Source organism: Electrona antarctica, assembly GCF_951216825.1.
Source record: "Electrona antarctica genome assembly, chromosome: 2".
Lineage (NCBI taxonomy): Eukaryota > Metazoa > Chordata > Actinopteri > Myctophiformes > Myctophidae > Electrona > Electrona antarctica.
In genome coordinates, this window is record NC_136807.1 from 44,723,558 (window position 1) to 44,751,457 (window position 27,900).

The 27,900-nt window shown below is 44.3% G+C and overlaps 1 protein-coding gene across 3 annotated transcripts in view; it reads left to right on the forward strand.

Moving 5' to 3' along the window:
• The window catches only part of LOC306914643 (TOX high mobility group box family member 2-like), a 166,355-nt gene that overhangs the window by 98,718 nt on the left and 39,737 nt on the right, over positions 1-27,900 (forward strand). For all 3 annotated transcript variants that reach the window (XM_079491789.1, XM_079491787.1, XM_079491788.1), the window contains one exon: positions 9,434-9,493. In XM_079491789.1, coding sequence (XP_079347915.1) covers positions 9,449-9,493 — 45 coding nt within the window. In that variant the 5' untranslated portion in view covers positions 9,434-9,448. The remainder of the gene's footprint in view (positions 1-9,433; positions 9,494-27,900) is intronic.

The following is a 27,900-nucleotide window of genomic DNA, read 5'->3' on the forward strand; positions in this document are numbered from 1 at the left end:
ACTGTTCACAATGGAGCAGTACAGGATATTATACGGTACAGTATATACACTACCTATATATCTATCTGTCTTTGTATGAGCCACGCGTAAAACCTTCTGACCGGGTTCGCTCATAGCCAGCTGTCAGAAGAATCTATTTTAGAAATTAGAAGATGATGTTTTATTTAAATCAGGTCTGTTTGATGGATCATAGATATACCGATGTACTAATGGACTCAGATTTCAGCGCAGCGTATCAGCGTAATATATGAGGTGACACTCTCTGCAGTTTAAAGAAAGACGGAAGGAGTTGCTCGCGAAAATAGCCGAGCTATATCTATAGCTTATAGATCTGTTATTTCCTAGATCTGCTGCGGTGGCTCAGGGGTAGAGTGACCGGATGGCAACCGAAAGGTTCCCAGTTGAAATGATTGATTACTATATTTACCCAGGGTATCTGGGCTAAGCTCAAGAACTTGTTTCCAGCCAGGCCCTGCTCATAGAACACATTTCATCGTAGTGGTTCAATGCCTTGTTCAAGGGCACTTCAGCGGTGGTAATTTTAACGTGTCGGACCGCTGATTCGAACTGGCGACCTTCCGGTATCAAGATCGCTCCGCTATCCGTTCGGCCACCGCTGCCACAAGTTCGAACCCGGGCTCCCCCAGAGTTAGTGTCGAAGTGTCCTTGAGCAAGACTCTGAACCCCTAATTGCTCCCGATGTGCAGGTTGGTGCCTTGCATGGTTTGTGTGAATGTGTGTGTGAATGGGTGATCTCTGTAAAGAGCCTTGGATAATGGCGTTATATAAATGCACCATTTTCCATTTATCTGTTAGTTCCTGGTGCAACTAAGTATAAATCAGGCGTTAGACTTTGTTGAGTTCCTGTCTCAGACACACTCACGCACGCACGCACGCACGCACGCACGCACGCACGCACACACGCACGCACGCACACACACACACACACACACACACACACACACACACACACACACACTCCTCAATCTCTCTCACCATCTTTCTGCTGTTGAGTCGTTCTCTTTTTGTGGTTCTTCCTGTGCCAGAGAGCGTGAGTGAGTGACACCTATCTCAGCCCACCCCCCTTTCTTATTTTTATACGTCTCAACATACCACCGGAAAGAGTGGGAACCTGCATATACAGACAGTACTGTACTTGTACGTTTAAAAGAACACTATAAAGTTGCTGTTTCTGTTGGGTTTTTTTTTTTCCTTCCTCAAGCTGTTGTCTGATAAGAGAGAGAAGAGGAGGAGGAGTGGCTAGGAGGTGGAATGGAAGAGAGGGGGGGTTAACTTATTTAGAATGGTGTAGTTCTAATCATAGCAGACAGCGTTGATGTTCACATTAGATGTGATCTGATTGATCACACCATCGGCGACAGTGAGAACAAAACATTTCCTTCTGTGAGACGGGTTTGAATAGGCACGGCGGTTACAGATATTTATTTGGGCGATTTTTGGAAGTGGTCCTTCTTCTTCTGTAGACTAGAGTAATGAGCTGCTCTATACAAATGCACTTTCGAGGATGGCAACAGGCCAGTGAATTCCAAAACAGATTTCCATCAAAAGTCCCACCGACGGATCCGCGTATCTTGTTCGCAAATGATGGTTGTCGTTTATCTGAGTACTACTAGTACTGCTGTACAATATGTTCAGATGAAGATACAACTTTTGCATATGAAAATGAATGAACACGGATAACAAAGGTGAGGTCACATGCAGTAAGATCGGTGCTTGGATTTGGTGGACACAACCTTAACGCTGCCACAGCTGTGCGACTCTGTGACTGTGGTTTTGTGTGTGTGTGTGTGTGTGTAGTCACGATCACACTCACACCCAGGAAGAGGCCCTGTTTCCCTTATCTAACGACAACAGAGCATGTGTCGCCATGGCCACGGGCTGTGCTCTTTATGGGCTTTGTGTGTGTGTGTGTGTGTGCGTGCGTGCGCGCGCGCGCGCGCGTGTGTGTGCGTGTGTGTGTGTGTGTGTGTGTGTGTGTGTGTGTGTGTGTGTGTGTGTGTGTGTGTGTGTGTGTGCCATGTTCATTGTTTGCTTATGCTCATTGTTTGCTTGGGGCGTGGTACAATATCAGAATTGTTACTATAGTCACAGTCTCTCTACTGTATGTCTCTATTCTCTAGTCTATGGCTTCCTTGAAACTGTCTGTCTGTCTGTCTGTCTGTCTGTCTGTCTGTCTGTCTGTCTGTCTGTCTGTCTGTCTGTCTGTCTGTCTCACCTTCTAGTCTCTCTTTGAACCAGGAGTGACAAGTTGGGGCGCCATCAAAATTCAGTGGCACATTGTCTCTCAGGTTGAGGTATACGCTAGGTCCCTTCTACAGCTAATTGCACAGACAGAGAGAACGGTAGGCAGAGAGACAGAGAGAAGAGAGTGAGGGGGATATGGAAAATGCAAGAGAAGAGAAGAGAGAGAAGAGAAGAGAAGAGAAGAGAAGAGAAGAGAAGAGAAGAGAAGAGAAGAGAAGAGAAGAGAAGAGAAGAGAAGAGAAGATGAGGAAGAAGGGTGCTCAAACAGGCATACATATTACATGAGCCCCCCCACCCCCCCCCCCCCCCAACCCCCCCCCCCCCCCCCCCCCCCCCCCCACCCACCACACACACACCGCACCCCTTTCTTCACAGAATGGCTGTGTACTGTGCAGGGCTTATTAATTCCGCTCGGTGAGAGAATTATTTTTAGAGACTTAGTGTACCGGCAAAGGCTTTTAAAGTCACAAGTATTACACATTCTGCTTATAGGTTGTTCCCTTATATAAATGTAAAAGTTCTGAAAGTTTGCTTGTGTGTCTTCTGTGCGAGTGTCATGGCATTGTGGAGCTGCTTTACAGTGGTATGATCTGTGAGATTGTTGATTCGGGGGTGAAGCGGTACAGTATGGTTCCTTTGTATGTACAGAACCTGAAAGTTCTGCATACATACAGTACTATACAGTAGTACTGTACTATATACTGTTATATAGTCACATACTGTAGTTTCACGTGCAAACAAATCAATTCCCAAAAGTAAAAATGAGGGACTTCCATTGTTTTTGGTTGGGTCTTTTAAGCTAGGTAAATGGGTGTTTTTTTTATTCTAATGACTGGACAGAAATGGTATTACACTGGCGTCTGTGCGCGTGCGCGCTCGTGGACACGCGCACGCTCGCCGCAAACACCCTTCCACCCCTCCCCCTTCCACCCCACCCCCTTCACAAACAGATGTTGCCTAGAAGGCATTATAGAGAGAGAGCTTATATGAATTGCCCATCAATCAAAACCCGGTCTTCAATGGGAGTCTGTAATTTTTCCTGCGTTATCCTGTCATAAACAGTCTCTTTCTCCACTGCACTCCAAGATGAAAAGATTCCAGCATTGTATTCCACCATTAGCACTGTGTAAATATTACATGTTTTCCCTAGAATCGCTAGTTAGCATTACTTCCACCTTGTGGCTTCATTATTTTTGAAGCACTCAGCTTTGTCGATGATGGTGAGGCGTGACCTACTTCTGGGTCTTCTCTCTCTCTGTCTCTCTCTTTCTCTCCCGTTCTCTCTCTCTTTATTCTCAGTCTATTTCTCTCTCTCTCTCTCTCTCTCTCTCTCTCTCTCTCTCTCTCTCTCTCTCTCTCCCCACTACTCACTTTCTCCCTCATTTACTCTCTTGCCTGTCTGTCTATCTGTCTTGTCTCAGTCGTAGTCATTCTCTCTCTCTCTCTCCCTCACTCACTCTTCCATTCTCATTTATTTATTCCCTTTCTCCACCCATTTATCGTCATGGCACCATCACTCTGCTCTCTTTATCACTATAGTTAATCCCTTTTTTCTTCATAGTTAATCCATTCTTTTTTTTTTTGACACCCCCCTACTCCACTCATTTACACATTTATTATTTCTCAATTTGACTCTGTCCCTCAGCCTGGTATATATATATATATATTTTTTCTTTCTCTCTCTCCCCCTCTCGTTTTGCATCTCCTCCCTGTCTCTATGTCTTTATTCTGTCTGCTCTCCTGCACCACGTGCGTTGCGGAGAGAAGCGTTGCGAGCAGTGGTCCCCGCTGAACAATTACCATGCAAAGCAATCCAAATAGAGATGTTTGCCGAAAACAACATGTGTGTAATTACTGCTTAATGAGGCCCTTGTCTCAGGCAGAATGCCCAATTAGACCAGGGATGAGAAAGAGATGCCTGGACCCAGTGGAGAGAGAGGGAGAGAGAGAGAGAGAGGGAGAGAGAGAGAGAGAGAGAGAGAGAGAGAGAGAGAGAGAGAGAGAGAGAGAGAGAGAGAGAGAGAGAGAGAGAGGACAGTAAGGGAGAGAGGGTTGTACACAGAGAGGAGCGAGAAGGAGGTGCAGGAGAAACATAGAGGTTAGGAGCAGAGGCAGAGAGGGGGAAGGAGAAAGAGGAGAAACATAGAGGTTAGGAGCAGAGGCAGAGAGGGGGAAGGAGAAAGAGGAGAAACATAGAGGTTAGGAGCAGAGACAGAGAGGGGGAAGGAGAAAGAGGAGAAACATAGAGGTTAGGAGCAGAGACAGAGAGGGGGAAGGAGAAAGAGGAGAAACATAGAGGTTAGGAGCAGAGACAGAGAGGGGGAAGGAGAAAGAGGAGAAACAGAGGTTAGGAGCAGAGACAGAGGGAAGGAGAAAGAGGAGACACATAGAGGTTAGGAGCAGAGACAGAGAGGGGGAAGGAGAAAGAGGAGAAACATAGAGGTTAGGAGCAGAGACAGAGAGGGGGAAGGAGAAAGAGGAGAAACATAGAGGTTAGGAGGAGAGGCAGAGAGGGGGAAGGAGAAAGAGGAGAAACATAGAGGTTAGGAGGAGAGGCAGAGAGGGGGAAGGAGAAAGAGGAGAAACATAGAGGTTAAGAGCAGAGACAGAGAGGGGGAAGGAGAAGAGGAGAAACATAGAGGTTAGGAGCAGAGGCAGAGAGGGGGAAGGAGAAGAGGAGAAACATAGAGGTTAGGAGCAGAGGCAGAGAGGGGGAAGGAGAAAGAGGAGAAACATAGAGGTTAAGAGCAGAGACAGAGAGGGGGAAGGAGAAAGAGGAGAAACATAGAGGTTAAGAGCAGAGACAGAGAGGGGGAAGGAGAAAGAGGAGAAACATAGAGGTTAGGAGCAGAGGCAGAGAGGGGGAAGGAGAAAGAGGAGACACATAGAGGTTAGGAGCAGAGGCAGAGAGGGGGAAGGAGAAAGAGGAGAAACATAGAGGTTAGGAGCAGAGACAGAGAGGGGGAAGGAGAAAGAGGAGAAACATAGAGGTTAGGAGCAGAGACAGAGAGGGGGAAGGAGAAAGAGGAGAAACATAGAGGTTAGGAGCAGAGGCAGAGAGGGGGAAGGAGAAAGAGGAGAAACATAGAGGTTAGGAGCAGAGAGGGGGAAGGAGAAAGAGGGAGTGAACAAGAGGAAAACGGGAGGGAGAAAGCATCAGCAACAGAGAGAGAGAGAGAGAGATAGAGAGAGAGAGAGATTCTGAGAGAGAGGGAGAGAGAGAGAGAGAGAGAGAGAGAGAGAGAAAGAGAGAGAGAGAGAGAGAGATTCTGAGAGAGAGAGAGAGAGAGAGAGAGAGAGAGAGAGAGAGAGAGAGAGAGAGAGAGAGAGAGAGAGAGAGAGGATGATTTCTGCAGTGAATGTGGAGTAATGGCAGAGCTGATAGCATTGCGCTGAGGATAAATTGGCATTTTAAATGGGAGAGGAAGGCAGTGCACATAGAGGGGCTACATAGAGAACAGCTGTACGTTGCAATATATGGGCGGCCATGTTGACGCACAAAATGGCTGACCTTTCCAAGGCTGTCTTGGGGCCTTGTTGGTGAATATAGTACTTCGTCGAGGTAATTGGGTTAAAATGAGAATACTCCGAATCCATTCCTACCCTTGGAGCTGAAAGAACACTAATAGGGCATCATGCTCTGTTGGCGGTTTGCTGCAGACGTCAGCTTTCAAAAGGAGAGATGGAGCTCAAGATCTGGCAGTATTTTACGGCTGCAAAAAAAGGAGAAAAAAAAGAAGGTTACTATTCATCGACTGTATACTCTTTTCCTGAAGAACCCCTCGAAATGACTTTGCGTCACCAGTGGTATCGGAGCGGATTTCAATGGAATGGAATTGCTCAGTTAGGCGACGACAAGAGGCTTTCATGTGAGGAGTGAAGCATTTATTGCAGCTGTGTCACCAAGGTCAATATCACTTCGGCCCTCTCAAAGCCCTACGCGCCTGAGTTGTACTCGGTGGTGCCGGTGCACAGGTGTATGCACACCGAAAATAGCCAATCTACAAGATAACAATGCGTCACATGTGCAACACATTTTGAGCATATAGAGATATATAGATATATATATATATATATAGAGAGATACATGCCTGTTGTGCAACACCCGTGCGCAACTAAGTACAGCATAAATCAGGCTCTAGTCACTTGTTGTTGTCTATGGTTTTATCAAACGATGCTACTACCTCATTGTTTCTTGTTCTTTTTCCTCCGATCTGTCAGCAGGCACCACAAAGGCTTGTTAGCGCTCCTGGGTTCTCTCTTTAAGCAAGCTTGAATATTTCTTCATTAATGGTATAGTTCTGCCGGGGCTAATTATGATTGGCACGAGATGCTAATACCGCGTACGTGGCCCTTGCCTTGGTTTCAAGAGTTTATGGCGTCGAATTGCGAACATAATCATTATAGAATAAGCAAGAGCATCTTCACAAGGGTTTCCAAAGATGCGTCATTAGCCAAGCATGAGGCCCGAGGCAGTCAGTCTCTCGTTCTCCCCAGTCGATAGGGAGAGATAATGTGCAGTCATTTCTCCCTTTAGGCTCTGTCGCACGAAGCTGTGGCGTACCGTGATAGCAGAGCTACAAGCTCCCAACACAACGCATCACGTATGCAATGCATGGGCCACTGGCGGCCCGGGGGCCACATGCGGCCCCCACCTTCACTTAATGTGGCCCTCAGGTTAATATCACAATACTGTAAACATGACCCACTTTAATTACTTCATTCAAAATTAGTAGCTTAATGAGTAGTATTACAGTGTTATTGCCTTTTTTATGTCCATTATGGCATTTGAAATTAAATAAAAATGTTACTTTTCAGGATTCCGATTGAAAAATAGCGTCGCACTGCGACACGTTTTGAGCTTGTAGATCGGCTATTTTACAGTAATATGCAATGTGGCCCTCTGGAGTGAGTGTGGAAATATAGTGGCCCTCTCCATCTTCAAAGTTGCCCACCCCTGTATGCAATGCATTGAGAGCTTTAGGTCGGCTAGTTCCGTGTTGCGAAGCGGTCTTATATATGTATCAGGCTTCGCTCTCTCTTTCCATTCCTCCTCTTTCTGTCACCCACTCAATCTTTTTTTATTCATCTTTCTTCTTTTTCACTTTTTCTTTCGTTTCCCCCTATTCATTCCTCAACTCTCTCCCTCTATCTTACCTCACCCTTTGTCTCACCCTCTGTTTCTTTCACTCCACCCCACCTTGACTCAACCTACAGTTGGAGGCCATCGATATTGTCCTTTTCTTTTTGCTGAGGTTTGCGTGATCTGCGCAAAAGGACAGTTAACCCATTTTGGGCGGGAACCCCTTTTGGTGTTTTAAACATTGTTATAATTTAGCTATTGAAAAATAGCAGATCTACAAGCTCATAGCGCGCCACCGAGTGGCGCGCTACGAGCTTGTAGGTCTGCTATTTTTGAAAAATCGTGAAAATATTTATTTCAGAAAACTGGAGGATTTAGAAGGATTTTTTTAAATTTTGAGGTCAGGCCTGAATGGGTCAAATGATAAGGGACAATATCGGTGGCACCCAACTGTACAAATGCATGTTTCCAGACTCCACCCCACCTTGACTCAACCTAATCCTTTTTCTTCTTCACTCTGTCTGTCTCTCTCCCTCACTCTCTCTCTCGTATGCTCATTTAGCTACTTCTAGAGTTCTTTCTCTGCCAACGAGGGTATTGGGTTTCATCTGCCCATTTCCCTCCATTAGTCCTCTCGGTCGGCCATCATTTTCACAGGTATCCTATGATCCATTTGTGTTCACTGATATTCAACCTGTGTTTATCTTGCAGACCTCCAGTCTCTTTTTCTCTGTAGACATAAAGGAGGACCACCCCAAATGAAAAGGCCTCTGTATCTTCATATCTGAGGAATTTCACATGGAATGTTGTCTAGTTTGATCATGTTTTCCTCTGCCTGTCGTCTGTATGCAGAGATATTACGTCGCTATTCAAAGAATGACTCCAGTCAACAAACAAAAAGGGGCCTTCATGCGATGGCTATGTTTCCATATACGGCCCATATGCACTGTGTGTATTGATGTGCATACATTGCATGCATTACGTGGGTGCATTTGGCCCATGAACATTGTCACCCCGTCCTGTCAGAGTTCATTCCTTTAGACGAAAAACATTGTATAACAATGCCTGATGCTGTTGAACAAGAGCCAAGGTCATCTCAGCAAATAGCTCTGTATTACTCACTCACCCAGACAGACTCCTTCAGGAACTATAGCACTCCAGATGAAAATGGAACTTGTCCATTTGTGTGTCAATTTGGTCTCATTCTTAGCCAACTGAAAACTGGTGCAAGTGAGGACGTCAACATTTTTTAGAATGTAATATCACCGTAGTATATTTTCATAAACATTTGGGGACTCAAAACATATTGTTCATCTTCCAACACACATTGTTGTTTACATTGCCAAAGCAAAAGTGGAACAAAACCTCTGTCTAGATAGCTGGGGTTGTTTCCCAGGCAACCTGGGGTCAGGGGTCATTGGCTGTTAGGTGCTAACTTTCTATCTAGCAGTGCTTTGGCACCTGTAGCAAGTGTTCTCTCCATGCCTGATTAACACTGGTATGCCCTCGCTGCAGCACAGGCGCACACACACACACACACACACACACACACACACACACACACACACACACACACACACACACGTATGTGCTCGTGTACACTTACACAGAGACAAACATATTGGTTTCACAGCACTCACAACACAGGGGAGTCAGTCTTGCAGGCTCATTCACACCCTTACCACTGTGCACACAGAAACATACACGCACGCACGTACACACACACACACACACGCACACACACACACACACACACACACGCACACACGCACACGCACACGCACACCACACACACACACACACACACACACACACACACACACACACGCACAGAGGTAGAGAGCCCACAGGGGAAAGCCCATCTCTCGTCACTGGGCTCATCTAGCCTAATTATCGGCCCTCCGAAGAACAGTAATTACCCACGATGCCGTGCCATGGCGAGGTTTAACCAAAGCGACAAAGTCATTAGGCTCACACTTGAGCCCACCCGTAAAGAGCCTTTCCTCTCCTGTGTTTTTATTTGTTTGTTTAAGAATGCCACTTTTTTTTTTAAATGTCTTTTTTCTCTCTCCTCTTTTCCCTTAGTTTGATGGTGACAACATGTACATGAATGAAAATAACCAGGAGTTTCGGTCACCAAACCAGGTAAGACGGCTTACGCCATTTTGTGCTATTACGACTAACAAAACGAAACAAATTTGTGCATTCTTATATTCCAGTGAATTAAATTTAATCAAGAAAAAAGCCTTTAGTTGATACTGGGGTAGTATTTTGTGGGAAAAAATAAAAAAGGTTCCCATCTAGATCACCAGATAATCAGCAAAGACCTCCGAACATCGTGCGTTTCATCCATCCAAACCATGGAGAGCTCCGTAGATTTCGAGTTATTCAGCTTTTTAGTCAGCCTGTATAAAGGGAGATGAACGCAGCGCGGTTGCGCAATCCGGTCTAGGATCGCTAAAGAAGGAAAGGCCAAACCAAAAAAAAAATGGAGTCAGCGATCCGGTTTGATATCAATAATAAAGCTTATCAGACGGAACGTTACGCCAGAAGCAGTTGCCGGTTGGATTCCAACTGGCGGACACCTTCCGTCAGAAGCAGTACATTTATTAATGGTGGCATCAAAAGGGTTTACCACTTGAATCCCAGTGTCCCTATTCTGATAGCCTGGCATGGCCATTAGTCTGCTTTCCAGGCTACTATTCTGAGGAGAACTTTAGCCAAAAAATAGCAAATTAGCTATTTTTGGTAAAGAGGTTTGGTAAAGTATTGACACTAGTTTAAGTGGTTAAATGTCTAAAAATACACATTGACGTCAAACACTGATGCTAGAGCTGTCAAACAAGTCTATGAAACTATCGATGAAAATGTTTCTGCAACACAATGTTATACAATATGTAGTGGGGGTTCCCTGCTTCATCGCTCTCTCTCAGCTATTAATGGTCCTTGGCCTGAAAAACCTTGAAGGACCCCTGGCCTACACCATCCACGAACCAAACAGGAGGGGTTGGCAGTGACGGGGAATATACTAGTACACATGGCGAAATTGGCAATAACTAAATTGGGGAGAAAATGAAATGTATAAAATAAAATGGCTGATGTGACAGTGTCCCGGCAGAACTAATCTACAACAAGACATGCCACTAAAACAGCCGTGATCTGAGGTTGCGTTTCAGGCCAGGGATGCAGCGCTCGCTGGGCCCAGGAGGGGTGCAGCAGAGTGGTCCCAGCTGCTAGTGAAGAACACATGGCAGGACATATGGCAGAGTTTGGAGTTCCAGCATTTTGTTGATCCAGCGGCAGGCAGGGGCCTTCATGTTCCGACAAAACATCACAAGGTGGCGGCTCCTTGTCAATTAGCACCCTACTTAATACCATTGGAGAGACAGACACACAGGGCCATGGCCGCGTGACTGAGAGGTCTGAGCACGCACGCACGCACGCACGCACGCACGCACGCACGCACGCACGCACGCACGCACGCAGACGTGCGTGAGTACCTATTCAAACATACACACCAGTGCCCTGCAGTCATCTACTGTACATGCTCATACAGTACCCACTGAATGCATATGCAAGTATACAGTACCTGCAGACATGTGCACACTCGCAGGCACACACACACACACACACACACACACACACACACACACACCACACACACACACACACACACACACACACACACACACACACACACACACACACACACACACACAGTGCAATATTGAGGTTGTGTCTCCTTTGATGTGAGGATTGAGTGACTATAATGAGGGGTCGAGGTGGAGCTTTAGCGGCTTATTGTCTACTTATAGCACACATCACAGGCATGCGGTCCACCCTCGTTAGGCACATAGCCTGTGCAGTTAGTTGCCCCAATTATGTCACTTTGCATACGCTCGCTCGCTGCCTGCTAATTGGGATAAATGTCCAACTTTGTAGTTAGGTCTACCACGGCAGTCATATGTCAATCATCGACACCTACTCCAGGTTGCCAATGTTATGTCAACAAACACCTTCTTAGCCGGGGTGAGGCCTTTTCGGGCTTTTCAAAACATGTCCGTTGCAGTTGACGTTCTGTCAGTGGAGTCAAAATAGCCCACATGCTCCGTCCGAGAAGACCCCTGTTAGACCCTCCCACAGGGTCAAGCTAGTAGTTCATTGTTCCCTTTCCTTTCACAAGACTGACTAGAAGAGTTACTATAAGAAGACTTGTTTTCTTACAAACAAGAAAGGCTGCATTGTGTGGTGCTCAGCCTAGCTTTTAAATGTGCCACATAAAACATTAGACAGATAGACGATTAATTTGATGCTTTTCTCTGGAGTCCCATGCAATATCCTGGTGAGCAGAATGCCTGGAGGCCAGCCCTTTTAGAATCAACAATTCCTAATAAATACCATACAAAGCACAGCATCACAGCTATATCTGTATTTTTGTCTAAATGCGCAAACGCAAACATTTAGTACAGCGGCTGCCTTTGCATGTGTTTGTGAAAAGCAAGGCAATTACTTCTTAATTGACGCTTAATTGCCTGTGTTAGCTGTGCATTTATTTGCTGTATATGGATTGCCTTTGAAGTTAAATGAGACAAATTGGAGGTTTGTATATGGTGACTTTCCATGCACTTGTTTGCGATGGTGATTAGCTGGCTAATGGATATGCTGGGTGCACGTTGTCTACAGTACATTCCTGTTTGTACACAATGTGATGTACTTTACAATGTCTTCTTTCTCACGCATTCCACAAAGCTTTGCGTTCAGAATGATTTGCCTTTTGCAAGCATCCTGTTCTTCAGTGTTCTCACATATCCTATTGCAGTGGTTCTCAGTGGTCCTTGAGGGAGTTCCAGGGGGTCCCCAGCTGAATGGATATTTAGGAACCAAATGGACCCTCATGGATCTGTAACTCTGAGAGTGCACGGTCCATTTGGTTCCATTTGTACACTCTCAGAGTTAAATTTACAGTGATTTTACAATATAAATTGGGGTCCCGGAGATAGAAATGCCACTAAATGGGGGTCCGTAGCCTAATGCATGTAAATCTGGGGGTCCTTGAAATTAAAATGGTTGAGAATCACTGCTAAGAGCCGTACAAATCTTCTCTTATGCGGGTCCCTGGCATATATTTTCTAATGCGGGTCCGTGGGCTAATACGTGTCAATTTGGGGGTCCTTGACATGGAAAAGTCTGAGAACCACTGTCCTATTGAATCCATGTGGGCATATGCAACACAGAACACTACTATTCCTCTGTTCTGTAGAAAAGACATGCATCAGTGCACAGTACAATTAATGGTGGTCTTAGTCCAACATAGCGGCGGGGCACGATCCCATACGTTACCCCCTTTAACCACATTACAACTTGGCTGCCCCCCTATTTTGGTCATGTCATTATAGGCCAACACGTCCAACACCAGACATTTCCAGATGTCGTGACGCAACGCTGTGAGCTTGTAGATCGGTTATTTTTCGCTATCCGTGGTACGGCAGTCTATATAGGGCAGTGGTGGTCCGGGGGGGGGGGGGGGGGGGGGGAAGGGGGTCCCCAGCAAAAGTAGTTACGTAATATAACATCACAATCATTTTAACTATTTTATCCAGTTGGCTAATTCAAAAATAGCAGATGTACAAGGCTACAATGTACATCTGCTATTTTTGAAAAATATCATTCTGGGGGGGGTCCCTAACACAAAACCTTTTCAGAAGGGGGTCCGCGGCCAAATACATATCAATTTGGGGGACCGCATGCCTCCGTGGCATGAAACAGTTTATGAAGCACTGCTATAGGGCATAAGAAGTGGCTAATATGGGAAATCTTAATTCACACTTAGCTGTCCGCCGTATAGCGCACAGATACTGTGTGTCTGTGAAAAGAAAAGGTGCATGTGGTCAGAACAGAGTCTCCTTTGTGTGCATGTCTGAGGTCTTCCATGGCGTACACACTGAGGTAGCAGTTTGACACACAGGCCGGAGATTGCATTACACATAACATCTCTGGGCTTTTAACCCATTTTGGCCTGACGTCGAAATTAAAAAAATGTCTAAATCCTGACAGTTTTCTGAAATACCTCATGTTTCTGTATCAGTGGTGCTAAATATTTCATGTCAAGGAACCCAAAAAATGTATGTAAGAGGCCGCTGAACCCCATCAAAAAATATGTTGTTCCAGGGACCGCCCAGAAGCAAAGATTTTTAGTTAAAAACGTTCATTCTGAAAAAATATATATTCCAAATTTGTGCCACATTTTCACGATAAAAAAAAAATAGCAGACCTACAAGCGCGTCACTCGGTGGCGCGCTATGAGCTTGTAGAGCTGCTATTTTTTAATAGCTAAAGCATAACATAATGCTAACACCAAAAGGGGTTCCCGCCCAGAATGGGTTAAAAGAGAGAAAACCACTAAACAGAAACAGCTTTCGGGGGGCCCCCATGTGGTACTGTATGCATGCTCGCCGACACAATCCCGTCATTCAAACCGTTTATACATAAAGTCAATGATTCAAACACAGGTTTCGAGCACTGTACAGTGTGTACGCCTTTTCCTGAAATGTATATAACAATACCTTCAATCTGTGTATATAGCACGGATCAATCGTATAGCGATATTGTTTAAGCTGTTGCGATGTGTGTGTGTGTGTGTGTGTGTGTGTGTGTGTGTGTGTGTGTGTGTGTGTGTGTGTGTGTGTGTGTGTGTGTGTGCGTGTGTGTGTGTGTGTGTGTTGTTTTTTTCTTTCTTCTGGTGAGCACATATGGAGTAGTCAGATTGTCTTGATTTATTCATTACAAGCCGAGGTTATTGCGCTGACATCGTGACTCCTTGCCACGTGTCATTCAGCTTCAGGTGGCCCTGCAGCCCTGGTCAGGTTATTGCCCGTAGCACTTGCCCTAGCACAGGTTAAAATGTAATTTAGCCATTGGAGGAGCTGTGGTCTGACTCGATAATATCTTTGTGTTTGACGGTTTATTTATGTATTCATTTCTTACTGAAGTATTAGGACAACGGTGAGAATAAATATCATTTATCAACTCAACAAAACGTTTGTTCTGCAGTTATTAGAGAGAGCACACGTCTGAACAACCTCCTAGCCGTCAGTAACCAGTTGTGACACAGAAGTATATAGGGCTTCGGCCACTACATGTAATTTAGTTATGATGCCAGGTTCATTTGTTGGCATCCTGTAGTTTGTATAGTTTCAATATAAATATTATTTATGTTTTGATATTGTAATGTTTAGACCGATGCGGTTCTGTGGTTTACTGATGATCCTAGATTACTGAGACACTACACTGTCGCTATGCATTTTAATGTATTATTGTGTTTTACATTGCTTGCTGTAAATCGCTCTGGATTAAGGGCGTCTGCTAAATGCCTAAATTGTAAATTGTTATTGCAAGGGTGAAATAGGCTCCCTCGCTCTCCCTCTCCGGGTTATAATATATTATAGACTCTCTCTCTCTCTGCTCTGCTCTGCTCTGCATTGCTCCCTCCATTCCTCTTGTTCCTCCATCCCTCCCTCCCTCTCCCTGTCTCCCCCTCCCTTCCGGAGTGCCTCTGGTGTTAATTAAAGACAACCATTGTGGTGGTGTCCAACTTGTAGATGTGATTAGTGCATCCAGTCAGCTGGCGGTATCCTCCGTAGGTATCGTCTCTGTCGGGTGGAAACCTCATTATGTTCTAAACAGTTACTTCTCTGCATTCAAATTTACTAAATGTACAGTATGCCAAGAACATTTTATTCTCCACCCCCGCCTGTGCCAGAACGTAAAAATCTGTCTTTCTTTAATGTCATTTAATCCAATAATTAAAAATAATATATTTTTTATTTTGCTTTTACTCACATATTAGACAGCCTACACACGGATCCGACGTGCACGTGCACGCTTATTACTCCTTTTTCTGCTCAAAATGAGACAATCTGGCATCTTTAGGATCTTATCAAACTTGAAAACAAGCTAAGCTAGCGCTGATGCTAGCGCTGATGCTAGCGCTGCGCTGGGCACTGCTTCCCCTCCATGCCTAATAATAACAGCTGTATGGGAGCTACAGCACGTAGTTAGTCAGGGAGCCTTTCTTCATTGGAGTTTCACAGTTTTTTCGGGCACTGGCGCCACTATTCCCCCTAGAGGGTTAGCATTTATTGTGTTAACAAATATCAGCGTTTATTAATTTATTATTGTTATTATTATTATTATTATTGGGGCATGCCTCCTGGCGGAGGTTTGCATTCCACTTTCTACTTTGTTATTTTGTTATCCAACCCTATGGAATGAAAGAACTGGGCGGGCGATTTATTTGAACAACGTCATGTACTGTCTCTACCCACAGTATATAGAGGACTACATTATGCTATTATGGAATTTATCTTAACGCTTAACAGGAATTGAGGATTATTCAACAATTCCATTATGATGATTGACAGAGAATATTCGTCAATGTAATACTGTATTTAATGCCATAATACAGTGTATTGAATGATATACTAAATATTAATGTTGAGTGATTACAGAACATTTGTCTTGATGGCATGATGCATTCACATGTTTGGCCTTGAAAGCAACATGGTTGTCACCATCCCTGAATGCATCGTGGTCTATGTATTCTTTCAGGTCTCTCTCTGCATTCTCCCTTTGGATCAAGGGTGACTGCATGTCCCCTTTCCCCTTCTCCCCAAACCTCCACAGTAAATAAATAAATAAACAACAGAGTCAGACTGATTGGAGATCAGTCCAGTGTGACAGACAGGAAGTGTTTTTGATTGGGGCCCAAATCAACGACGATCTGTTCGACTGATTACACAGCCTCTGAATATTGTGTGTGTGTGTGAGCGTGTGTTTGTTTTCGTGCATGCCAGTGTGTCTTTGTGCGTGTTCATTCAGTTTTTATGTATGTGCATGCATGTGTATAAAGTAAAAGTGCCTGTCTGTCTGTGCGTGTTATGTTTGTAATTTGTGTGTTTCCAGGCCTTCCCTGTCCCATTTCTACAATCCATACCCCAGTGAGTTCCATTTGCAATCGAGTTTATGGGCAGTAAGATCAGTCTATATGTGCCCCTTCCACACACACACACACACACACACACACACACACACACACACACACACACACACACACACACACACACACACACCGCCCCCAATCTCCTTAGCTCTCAGTTTTCTTATTTCCTCACCAAGCATCATTCTCCCTCCCCCTCTCCCCTCCCCCCTCCCCTCTTGCTCACAAATGACGAACAAAAAAATGACGACCTCAAAATGACGACCTAAAAAATTACTACCTCAAAATGACGACCTCAAAAGTGACGACAAAAATGACGACCTAAAAAATGACGACAAAAATGACGACCTAAAAAATGACGACAAAAATGACGACCTTAAAAATGACGACCTAAAAAATTACGACAAAAATGACGACCTCAAAAATGACGAAAAGAATGACGACCTCAAAATGACGACCTAGAAAATTACGACAAAAATGTTCACATTTGCTTACTCTTACTAGACTCACAACAAGTCAGTCTCTGAGCACTTCACTCCACTAGAGACTGACGACAACAATCTCACGGCTACATTGCTACCGGATGGAAACAATTATTAAAGAAATACAAAATTAAATTCCTTCATATGGGGGCAATGACTTGCGTCACCGCTGTTCTAACAAATACCTTATATTTCGACGTCTCCTCACATATCGTTAGGCAGATTTCTGATCGCCTGACAGCATTAGACTGCGCACTACGTCATTCTAGGGCCACATGAATATTGTGTTGCATTTTCTATGCTGACATCAGGACTCTGACCCGAGCATTCTGCACTAATGGTTGCTTTTAATGGTTGTAAACTAGGAATAAAAGCTTTATACGCATACTGATGCATTTTATGGCTCAAGTTTCTCTGTAGTGTATATATACGAGCATTGACTAAATCTGCCAAACGTGAAAATGTGGAACAGGAAGAAAATAAATCACACCCGTGTGAAGTGAGGGGCGCTCTTATCATCGTACATCATCATGACGTAAAATAGACACTATGTCTATTTGCTCAGACCTAAAATTCTCCATTCATTGTCAATGGGAATTTGTTGTTTGTATAGGACAAAGTGTGTGAACATACACTAAAAGCTGGACGGGGCACGGTGGCACAGTCGGTAGTGCTGTCGCCTCACAGCTATAAGGTCCTGGGTTAGATTCCTGCTGGGGGCGCTGTGGGTGCTGGGGGCGTGTTCCCTCCTCCGCGTCATCAGTGCCCATACTGTACCCAAGGCAGGGTTGCCGAAAGGGCGTTTCTATGTGGAGTTTGCATGTTCTCCCCGTGTCCCCTAGGGTATAGGTACCCTCACAAAAAACATGCAGTAATCCTGGTCTCTAAACTACCTCCCCCTGGCCAGCTGGGGCGCCTGATGGAGGGGAAAGGAACTGTTCGGAATAACGTGTTCCTTCCACGCGCTACGTCCGGCCAGGGAAATTCAGTCAGGTGAAAAGAGCAGCTTGGACTCCTCATGCATAGAAGGAAGCATGAGGTCAGTCCGCTGCCCCCCCCAGGTTGGCAGAGGAAGTGTAGCGCCCAGGATTACATTAGAAAAAAAAATCTCAAAGGGAGGAGAGAGGAGACAGGGGAAGGAAGTGGTGAGAGGGAGCTTGAAGGGAAGACAAGAACAGTCAGGAAAGGGGAGAGAGCGAGTCCATCCGTGTCTCTTGTCCTTCTTTCCACCTCTCGTTCTGCTTGTTCCATATAGAAGAAGAATACGCAGGCCTCTGTCTCTTCTGAGAAGCAAGCGGCAGGTTTTAGCCTGTTTGTATCTTTGTGTCCGTGCTTCTCCTGGTTGTTGAGCCTGGTGTCTCCATCGATTCACTCGATAATAGAGCAGTGGCTGATGTTCTAGATTAGAATACAAACCTCACTTGTTGGCTACAAGCTTTCTCTCTGTCTCCGTCAGTCTCTTCTCTCTCTTTCGCTTTCTTTGCATCATTGTCTCCACCAGGCCGAAGGCATGGGGGAGAGTATGTTTTGCGTCAGTCCGTGTGTCCGTCCGTCTGTGTACAGCTAAACTCCGGCACCGTTGGCCCAATCGATGCCAAACTTTGCACACGCACTCCCTGGATGCCAACGACGAACCTCTGCCCCACATTTTCCAGAACGGCCTGTTATAGCACCACCATGAGGCAGAATTTCACATTTTACCTATACCCGCATTTGCATGGACACGCCCTAGAGGCCAAGGAATATCTTTGACATTTTTCACATCTGCCTTTTATAGCGCCACCAGGAGGCCGACTTTTGTAAAACACATGTCATTCAAATGTTATTCCGATGTCCTCTCACTCTTCCTCATTTTCCCTCTAACACTTTCCATCTCTCTCTCTCTCTCTCTCTCTCTCTCTCTCTCTCTCTCTCTCTCTCTGTGTGTCTCTCTCTCTCTCTCTCTCTCTCGCTCTCTCTCTCTCTCTCTCTCTCTCTCTCTCTCTGTTTCTCTTGCTGCCTGAGTCAGAGATACCTCAGTACACCCTGGCACCACACACACACACACACACACACACACACACACACACACACACACACACACACACACACACACACACACACACACACACACACACACACACACACAATGTGGGCGATGCTGATGTGCAGAAGGCTCCGTGACTCACAGTGCACCATTATACCCCCAGCACAACCACTAACCTCTCCTCCCTTTACCAGTCCTCACCACCACCTCCCCCAGTCCAGCCAATGGGAGTTTCTCTCGCTCTCCTTTCTCTTTCTCCTCCCTTCAAGAACAGCTGAGATGCATGAGACAACGGGGGATACATTTAAATAGACAATTGAAAGAGCCGATTTAATTTGGCTGAGGCTGTCGTTGAAGGTAGTCGTTTATGCAAAGACTCGTCAGCATAGTATTTAGAAAACATGTATTCTAAGAATATAAATTGCCAAAAGTGTATTCCTATATTCAGCTATAGTGTAGATTTATGTCCTAACACAAATATTAAAGGCCATTGACAATGAATGGAGAATTTACGTCATATGTAGACGAGCAAATCGGCTATTTTTGTCCTACACAAAGATTAAATTCCCGTTTACAATGAATGGATGATGTACGATGATAAGAGTGCCCCTCACTTCACACAGGTGTGATTTTTGAGGGGCTATATACACCTTTTTGTCCTAACTCATGTCACATTTGCCATTGACAATGAAAGGAGAATGTACGTCATATGTGTCTGAGCAAATCGACATGTTACTTCATGCTGATATACGATGATAAGAGCGCCCCTCACTTCACGCGGGTGGTGATTTTTGAGTGGCTTTGTTAGTTTACGTGTCTGTCTGTTTGTCTGTCTGTCTGTTCGTACCAAAAAATGAGCATGGTTGCTATGGTCACCCAGTTCACACGGGTGACGGGTGTGATTTCATTACGTCAGACATTACGTCAGACCACAGCTGATCAGTCTATATAAGACCTTACACCACTCAGTTCACACGGGTGTGATTTCCATTAGCAACACTGTGCTGCTGTGTCAGACAGGGAAGAAGAAATGATGTACGAGAGCCTCCTCGATGCAGTTGTATATGGATATATAGTATAATATAGTAATGAGCTTCATCAGGTCCTCCAGCAATGTAGGTCTGTTGTTTTCAACCCTTTTCATTTCAAGGCCCATTATTTATTTGGCATTTGAGCCATGGACCACCATTTGATGAGGTTTATAGCATTGCAGATTTATAGAATATGTCCACATTTCCATGCTGTATGCATTGATGTTGGCACCACCGGACAGATAACAGGCAAACGTTGATCAAAGTAACAATTATTCTACATTCTCTAATAGTTTTGACTTCTCTCTGAATTAAGTAATGCAGATGAAAAACTAAATGGACCCGTATGGGTCCATTTGGTTACCAACTCTCCATCATTTAGCTGGGGGACCACCTGAAATCCCCTTCAAGGACCACAGCTGGTCCCCGGACCCCTGGTCCAGAACCGCTGATGTAGGTAGCCTGTGAATGTAGAGTAGGACTTATGACCTAGCTATGCTTTCAAAGATGTACGTATGTTGTATGACATCCATCTGCTCTTTAACCCATTTTGTGCGCGAACCCCTTTTGGTGTTAGCATTATGTTATGCTTTAGCTATTGAAAAATAGCAGATCTACAAGCTCATAGCGCGCCACCGAGTGGCGCGCTACGAGCTTGTAGGTCTGCTATTTTTGAAAAATCGAAGAACCACTGACATAGAAACACAGCTTTTTCAGAAAACTGTCAGGATGTAGAAGACATTCTTAGAATCTGATCTCAGGTCAGAATGGGTTAAATAGAGGACAGGACAGTGTGGACTATAGGAAGAGGAAGGTGAGTGCATAGTGAATATTGTCGCTGTCCTATAGGACCTACATTTCTGTCTCCGCCTGCAGGCCAAAGGCATGCATGGGGAGAGAGTATGTTTCCCCCGAACCTCTCCAGAACGGCCTGTTATAGCGCCACCATCAGGCAGATTTGTATTGCGACCGTAGGTCTCAGATTACTATGAAAACCTGCAGGACCTGTCAGTCGATCCGTCCGTCACGCCACCATATATGGTCGTCAGTCCATATTTTCGGCCAGGTGGGCCTTCCTGTGCCCACCTGACCGAAACACACAAGAATGATTTTGAAAACATTTGAAGTGAGAAATAGACGATGGAGTATACTCGGAAATGGATTCCATTTGATCAACACTCACTTCCTTGTTTCCGAGGCGACTCGTTGCGCTATGCGGGGTCAACTTGGAATACACCGTTTCATTTCATTCATTCATTCATTTTATTACCGTAAGCAAGGAAATGCTTCGTTTTGGGTCAATTTATTAATTTATGTATTAAGTAGCCGTGTAATAAGCGGGATAATGTATAACTAGGGGGTCATTGTTGATAGATAAATCACCAACAGGGTGATTAACCATTATCCCTTACATAGTAGACTAGATATACTATCTAGTATATAATAATGATACTATGTAGTATACATATATACATAGTTATATACTATATGTAGTGTATCTAGTATACGTGTAGTGTGTGTCTAGTAAGTGGCTGGGTGGTTTTTGTTGTTGTTTTTTTTACATTCAAACATCAGGGAATAGTGTAAAGAAAGCCTCACTGGAGGACAATCAGTGCAATATCAGTGCAACGTCCCCTCCCATGCTGGGAGGGATTGTAAATTAGGATTGTAAGCAGAGATTGCATGTTCTTTATGTAGGTCAGTCCATGCCAGCCAATAAGTCCAATTACCATCAGTCTCTAAAATAGAACGAGCAGATACGCTCATCTCCAATGACCTCTTATAGAGCCAGAGACAGAGAACATTAGATTTTCGTTCAGAATAGATAATCCATGAGCGAGAGACTATAAGAGTAGAAATGTGCATTTAAGCATAGACTGGGATCCACGCCACGGTGATGTGATATTTAGGTTTGAGCAAAATGCAGATTTGTGTGTCATATCTCTTGTTCTGGGTCTAGGAATAATATGAGCAGATTCATCTTTAATGTTCTTGGTTAATATTTGAAGCTTAGAGAGAACACAACAAGGCAATTCTGACCCCCTAGCTCTCTCCGTGCAGTCCCTCTTCTTCCAATACGCACAGTGCGGAGTGCGCTCCCAAAAAACAGAAACTTATCAGTAGTGAGAGTGCACTCAATGATTCATATGCTCTTTTAAGAGAACTTGAAACCGCAAATCTATTTCGGGCTGGGCCCCTCTCTCTCTCTCTCTCTCTTTCTCTCTCTCTCTCTTTCTCTCTCTCTCTCTCTCTCGCTCTCTCTCTCTCTCTCTCTCTTTCTCTCTCTCTCTCTCTCTCTCTTTCTTTCTCTCTCTCTCTCTCTCTCTCTCTCTCTCTCTCTCTCTCGTTTTCTCTCTACACTGCTATATATGCAGCACTGTGGAGCAAAGGGATTTAGTGGGACTAAGTAGTTTGATATTTCTATTGGTTTTCCAAGGGTGTTTTTTTTCCTCTCTCCCCTCCGCCCCCCTCCCCCCTCTCTCTCTCTCTCTCTCTCTTCTCTCTCTCTCTCTCTCTCTCTCTCTCTCTCTCTCTCTCTCTCTCTCTCTCTCTCTCTCTCTCTCTCTCCCTCTCTCCCTCGCTCTCCCTCCCCTCTCCCCTAGTGATCTTTCTCATCATATGGAGACCAAGGTCATGGCTGATTGAAATATAATAGAAGTGTAGACATCTGGCCTAATACTGTGGGAAGTTAAATCTATTTTAATGGCCCCTGCCGCACTGGATTCTCTCTGATGCACTCTTGCGCTTCACTGACAGTAAATCACAATGTTCTCTTATTACCCCGACTGGAATGAGGGCATACAGAAAGAACAATGAGGGATCCACATCATTTGTTTTCACCCCTCCCTCTCCTTTTCTCTCTCTCTCTCTCTCTCTCTCTCTCTCTCTCTCCTCTCCTTCTCCCCTCCTCTCTCTCCAGTTCGTTTGCGACTCATAAAGCAAAGGGCTTAAAGAGAGTGACATCATGAGAATAAAAATAAAGGGGATTATGGGCAAGCTATTGTGCCATATGTGATTACTGGGGCTTCCATGTTCTCCGGAGGAGGTGGGGGGTGGGGGGTGGGGGTGACTACGAGACAACATATTTTATTTATTTATGTGATTTCCCTCCTAATGAATACGAATAGGAAACGTGGCTGAAACCACACGATCGTTTCTTCTCCGTATAGGAGAAAAAAAGAAACTGTCTTTGAACCAAGCATTCCAGAATTAGCTTCTTCTCCCTCTGTTCCCGGTGCAAAGATCAGAGACATTGTTATATCCTTCATATCTGATCCTTATTAATCCCAAAGGTTGTTGAATTATTTTATTTTTTCACATTTTTAACCCATTCTGGGCGGGAACCCCTTTTGGTGTTATAATGTTATGTTATAATTTAGCTATTGAAAAATAGCAGATCTACAAGCTCGTAGCGCGCCACCGAGTGGCGCGCTACGAGCTTGTAGGTCTGCTATTTTTGAATATCTTTCAGAGCCAACGTTTTTAACTCAAATCTTTGCTTCTGAGGGGTTCCTGGAATAACATATTTTCAGATGGGGGTCGGTGGCCAATTACATATCATTTTTGGAGTCCTTCACTGAAATATTGAGCACCACTGATACAGAAACATGAGGTATTTCAGAAAACTGTCAGAATTTAGAAGACTTTCTTTTTTTTCCGTCAGGCCTAAATGGGTTAAAAAACAAAATTGAACCGACAAAAAAATGTATGGCAATCGTGGGCCCTTTTCATGAACCATACAAAAAACACGTCCCTTCCCTGCTGCATTTCGTAGAGTTCAGGCACAGCCCTGCACCAGGTCCACCCGCATCTGCAATGGTGAGCCAGGTTCCTTTCACCCACCTAAATGAGATCCATTTTGATGTGACATTTGAGAGAATTGCCGGTGGAGGGGTGGTGGTGGTGGGGGTTGGGGGGGAGATGGGGGGGTGGGGGGGCTTGGAAGAGGTTAGCTCCCTCCATGTCTATTGGTTGCAACCCACCTCGGCCCACCTGTCCTTTAGTGACGGACGCTACCTGTGACCCTGAGCTACGATTGGATGTGGCGAAACCCCCCCCTTAACACGCACGCGCGCAGCCACGCGCGCACGCACACGCGCACACACCACTTATCCTAGCTCTGTCTTCCTGTCAGTCAGCTCAGGGGCTGCTGTGGTTTCTTTCTCTTTCTATTGTATTACGCTGACTGCTGTTGATACATCACCTAAATGGAGTTTCTTGACATTTCATAGCCAGGTCACATGACCCTGTGAGGACCCCGTGGGCCGTCCTTCTGACGGTCAGCGTGGTACAGTAACAACGCCTGCACGGTGAAGTTCAGCAGGCCCGTCTCAAACGCTGATGAGTTTGATTTTATGCCCTCCATCCTCCCGTCGAGCTCCGCAAGGTTGATCTGTGAAGGTGAATTTTGACATTCCCATAAGATGTTTTAAAGATGTACTGTCCCCATCCGTCTATCTAGGCTATAGCGTGTGAATGTGAAGACCTTTATATGCATGGCCAGCTGTTGTTTATCGCCAAAACAAGGCCAGTCTGTCACCCCCCCCCCCCTCCCCCCAACCCAAAGTAGCATATGGCTGCTTGACTTTGCGTAAAGTACCCTATAGTATACAGTAGGCGTCTGGCCTATACCTATTGAAAGTTGTTGGTGGTTTTATGAGGAAAAAAGATAATCGTTTTTATTTTGTTTGTTTGTTTGGTTTGTTAACAAAACCCCCCAGGGGTTTATCCTTGACCCCCCCTCCTTTTCCCTCTCCATCAAATCTCTTTGACGAAAATAGCCAATCAACAAGCTCACAGGACGCGTCGCAGCGTGACGTGTTCTGAGCTTGTAGATTATAGGCTGATGATGTAGAATTGTAGATTAAATGTTATGTGGTGTCCGAGGCTCAGGCAGTCAGTATGCATTCCACATAATGCACAACACAACATGTCTTGTTCAAATTCAGGCCATAAGCCACGACGTGTGTGATTCCCTCTGTCTTCACAGTCATTCTCTGCTGTCCTGGCCAGTAAAATGGCAATTTGGGAACCCTTTTCGGGTTACAACTATATGCGTGCGTGCGTGCGTTTTTACGTTCCACTCCATCCGGGTGCGCCTGTGTTTATTCCTACTAACAACAACTGAGTTGTTGAGTCTTCTTGGGTGCAGAATCTCACCCTTTTTGCACCAAAGCTTCCCATGCAACACATTCTATCCTACTGAGATGTGATCTGAACTATCCCTTTATTCCTCCATTGATAGGATTGATTAGTTTGTCAGGCGTTCATTATTAAGATTTATTTTGTGTCTTTGTGTTTATGTTGAGCAAGATTTTATTTAATTAACGTTTAGCTTAACTGGTATTTTTTAAGACAAGCAACCCCAAGATGTGCTTTTCTGTGGCACCTGCCTTTCCTATATAATACTGTAAAACCCCCCGAAAGTAAAAGTTAATGTTTTGAAGTTTAAGTTATTTAAAGAATAAAATAGGATACAGTATATAGTTGGAGGCCATCGATATTGTCCTTTTCTTTTTGCTGAGGTTTGCGTGATCTGCGCAAAAGGACAGTTTGGTGTTTTAAACATTATGTTATAATTTAGCTATTGAAAAATAGCAGATCTACAATCTCATAGCGCGCCACCGAGTGGCGCGCTATGAGCTTGTAGGTCTGCTATTTTTGAAAAATCGTGAAAATATTTATTTCAGAAAACTGGAGGATTTAGAAGGATTTTTTTAAATTTTGAGGTCAGGCCTAAATGGGTCAAATGATAAGGGACAATATCGGTGGCACCCAACTGTATATAATGAGATGGGTCAATCGGGTCATGCTTTTACTATACAGCAGGCTCCGTCCTGTAGGGTGAAATAATCATGGTTGATAGGCATCTGCAAAAGGTACAAAACAATCTCCTTGCCAAGCAAAAAAAATAAAAAAAAGAATGAAAGGGGGAAAAAACAAAGCAAGAAATATTTGCTTCACCTCTGGCTGAAGGGTGAAGGTTAGGGAAAGAAGGCTGAATCAACATTTGACATTTCATTCTGACCCCCCTCTCTCTCTCTCTCTCTCTCTCTCTCTCTCTCTCTCTCTCTCTCTCTTGTATCCACTCTCCGGCATGTTTTGAAAGACAGCGTATTTATGAATTATTTATCTACGTTTGAAAATATTAAACTTGTAATGTCCTTGTCCTGTGTCTTATCTCCAAGGACATCATAAGAAGCTGTAAAAAAAAAAGCCTACAGTACAACAATGGAAGGCATGGTCGTAAAACATGCTCAGACAGCATTTAAATCTCTGAACATGCATATGGCATCAACCATGTTTCATCTCAGAGAGCTGATGTGTTCAGAATGCATGATGTATTGCATTTGGATCAAAGCTGGCTAGAGTGCATTCCACAAAAGCCTTGAGCTGAGGCTGTAGAAAGGGCCGAGTCCACATCAGCTCCAATTTTCAACAATGTCTCACTATTCACCGACATGGGACACACATATTTGAAACATGCGCCGTAGTGAGCAGTATGAGTAAAATATGGATGGTATTTGAATTTAATTCCAAAATGACACAGACAGCGTGTGGCTGATTTCTGACTAAATTATTTCTGCCATGACACAATACAGTTGGGTGCCACCGATATTGTCCCTTATCATTTGACCCATTTAGGCCTGACCTCAACATTTTAAAAAATCCTTCTAAATCCTCCAGTTTTCTGAAATAAATATTTTCACGATTTTTCAAAAATAGCAGACCTACAAGCTCGTAGCGCGCCACTCGGTGGCGCGCTATGAGCTTGTAGATCTGCTATTTTTCAATAGCTAAATTATAACATAATGTTTAAAACACCAAAAGGGGTTCCCGCCCAAAATGGGTTAACTGTCCTTTTGCGCAAATCACGCAAACCTCAGCAAAAAGAAAAGGACAATATCGATGGCCTCCAACTGTATGTGACGCAATCAAATATATTGTGTATTCTTGATATTGACAGGTAATTTGCTGGTAGCTGTATTTTCCACTGTGGATTAAAATGGAAATCCTATATATATATATATATTTGGCTTTTGCATTTCAAAATACCCATTCTTGCTCTTACTCATTCCTCCCTTTTTGCCAACTTGTGATGGGAAAGTTTCAATGTTTGGGTGAACTCAGTGCATATGAGATTGCGAGATTTGTGAGACCAGAATAATGAAGGTTGTGCTCTTCAAACTTACATTTTATATGTTTTACATTATATTTGCATTTCATTGTGTTCACATTTTAAGGCATGTACAGTACTCAGCCAAAGTGGCTTTCAGTGGGTGAGCAGGTGGGAGTTTGATGGTCTTGTTCAAGGACACTCAAAAGACAACATAGAATTGCTTATGAACGGGCATCAGCTTTTGTGGGGATTGAGCCTGTGATTTTTCTGTTACAGGAGGACGGCCTCTCTTAACTCTAAATAATGGTGTTGCCTGGCTGTATTTACTCTATTTACCTTATGTACATAAACAGGTCCCTTTCCTCTGCATGTTTCCACTAAGGAGCCACGGAGAAATGTAAACCTCCCGGGATTTATTGTTTTATCCATTAGACATAACTAGCTGGCAGTGTCCTTGATAATGTCATGAGAAATCCTGGGCAGCGAAGACACTGACGTTTGTTAAACCTTTATTGTGGGAAAAGGAATCCTCAACGATAATATTTTCAAGCAAGTGCTGTGAGTGTTATGGGAATAGAAAATATCACATCACCCGCTGATAGCCCAAATACTCCCTTTTATTATTATGTTCTCGCTAACGATAGCGCACATTATTAGACTTTTATCCTGTCTTCAGGCACTGCTACCACGAGTGGGGGACATTGTAGTTGCTCCTCTGCGTTTCTCACCATTTGTTTGCTGAAAGTATTTGTTTGTAAGATGAATGGCTGCCTTGGCAGGCTAGATGACAGCCTACACGAAGATGATATTGAATTGATTTCTGAAATGTTGCAGAACGGGCTGCTTGATGTGTACCGCGAGACATGAATAATAAAAATTCTATTAAAAAGCTCTTGAA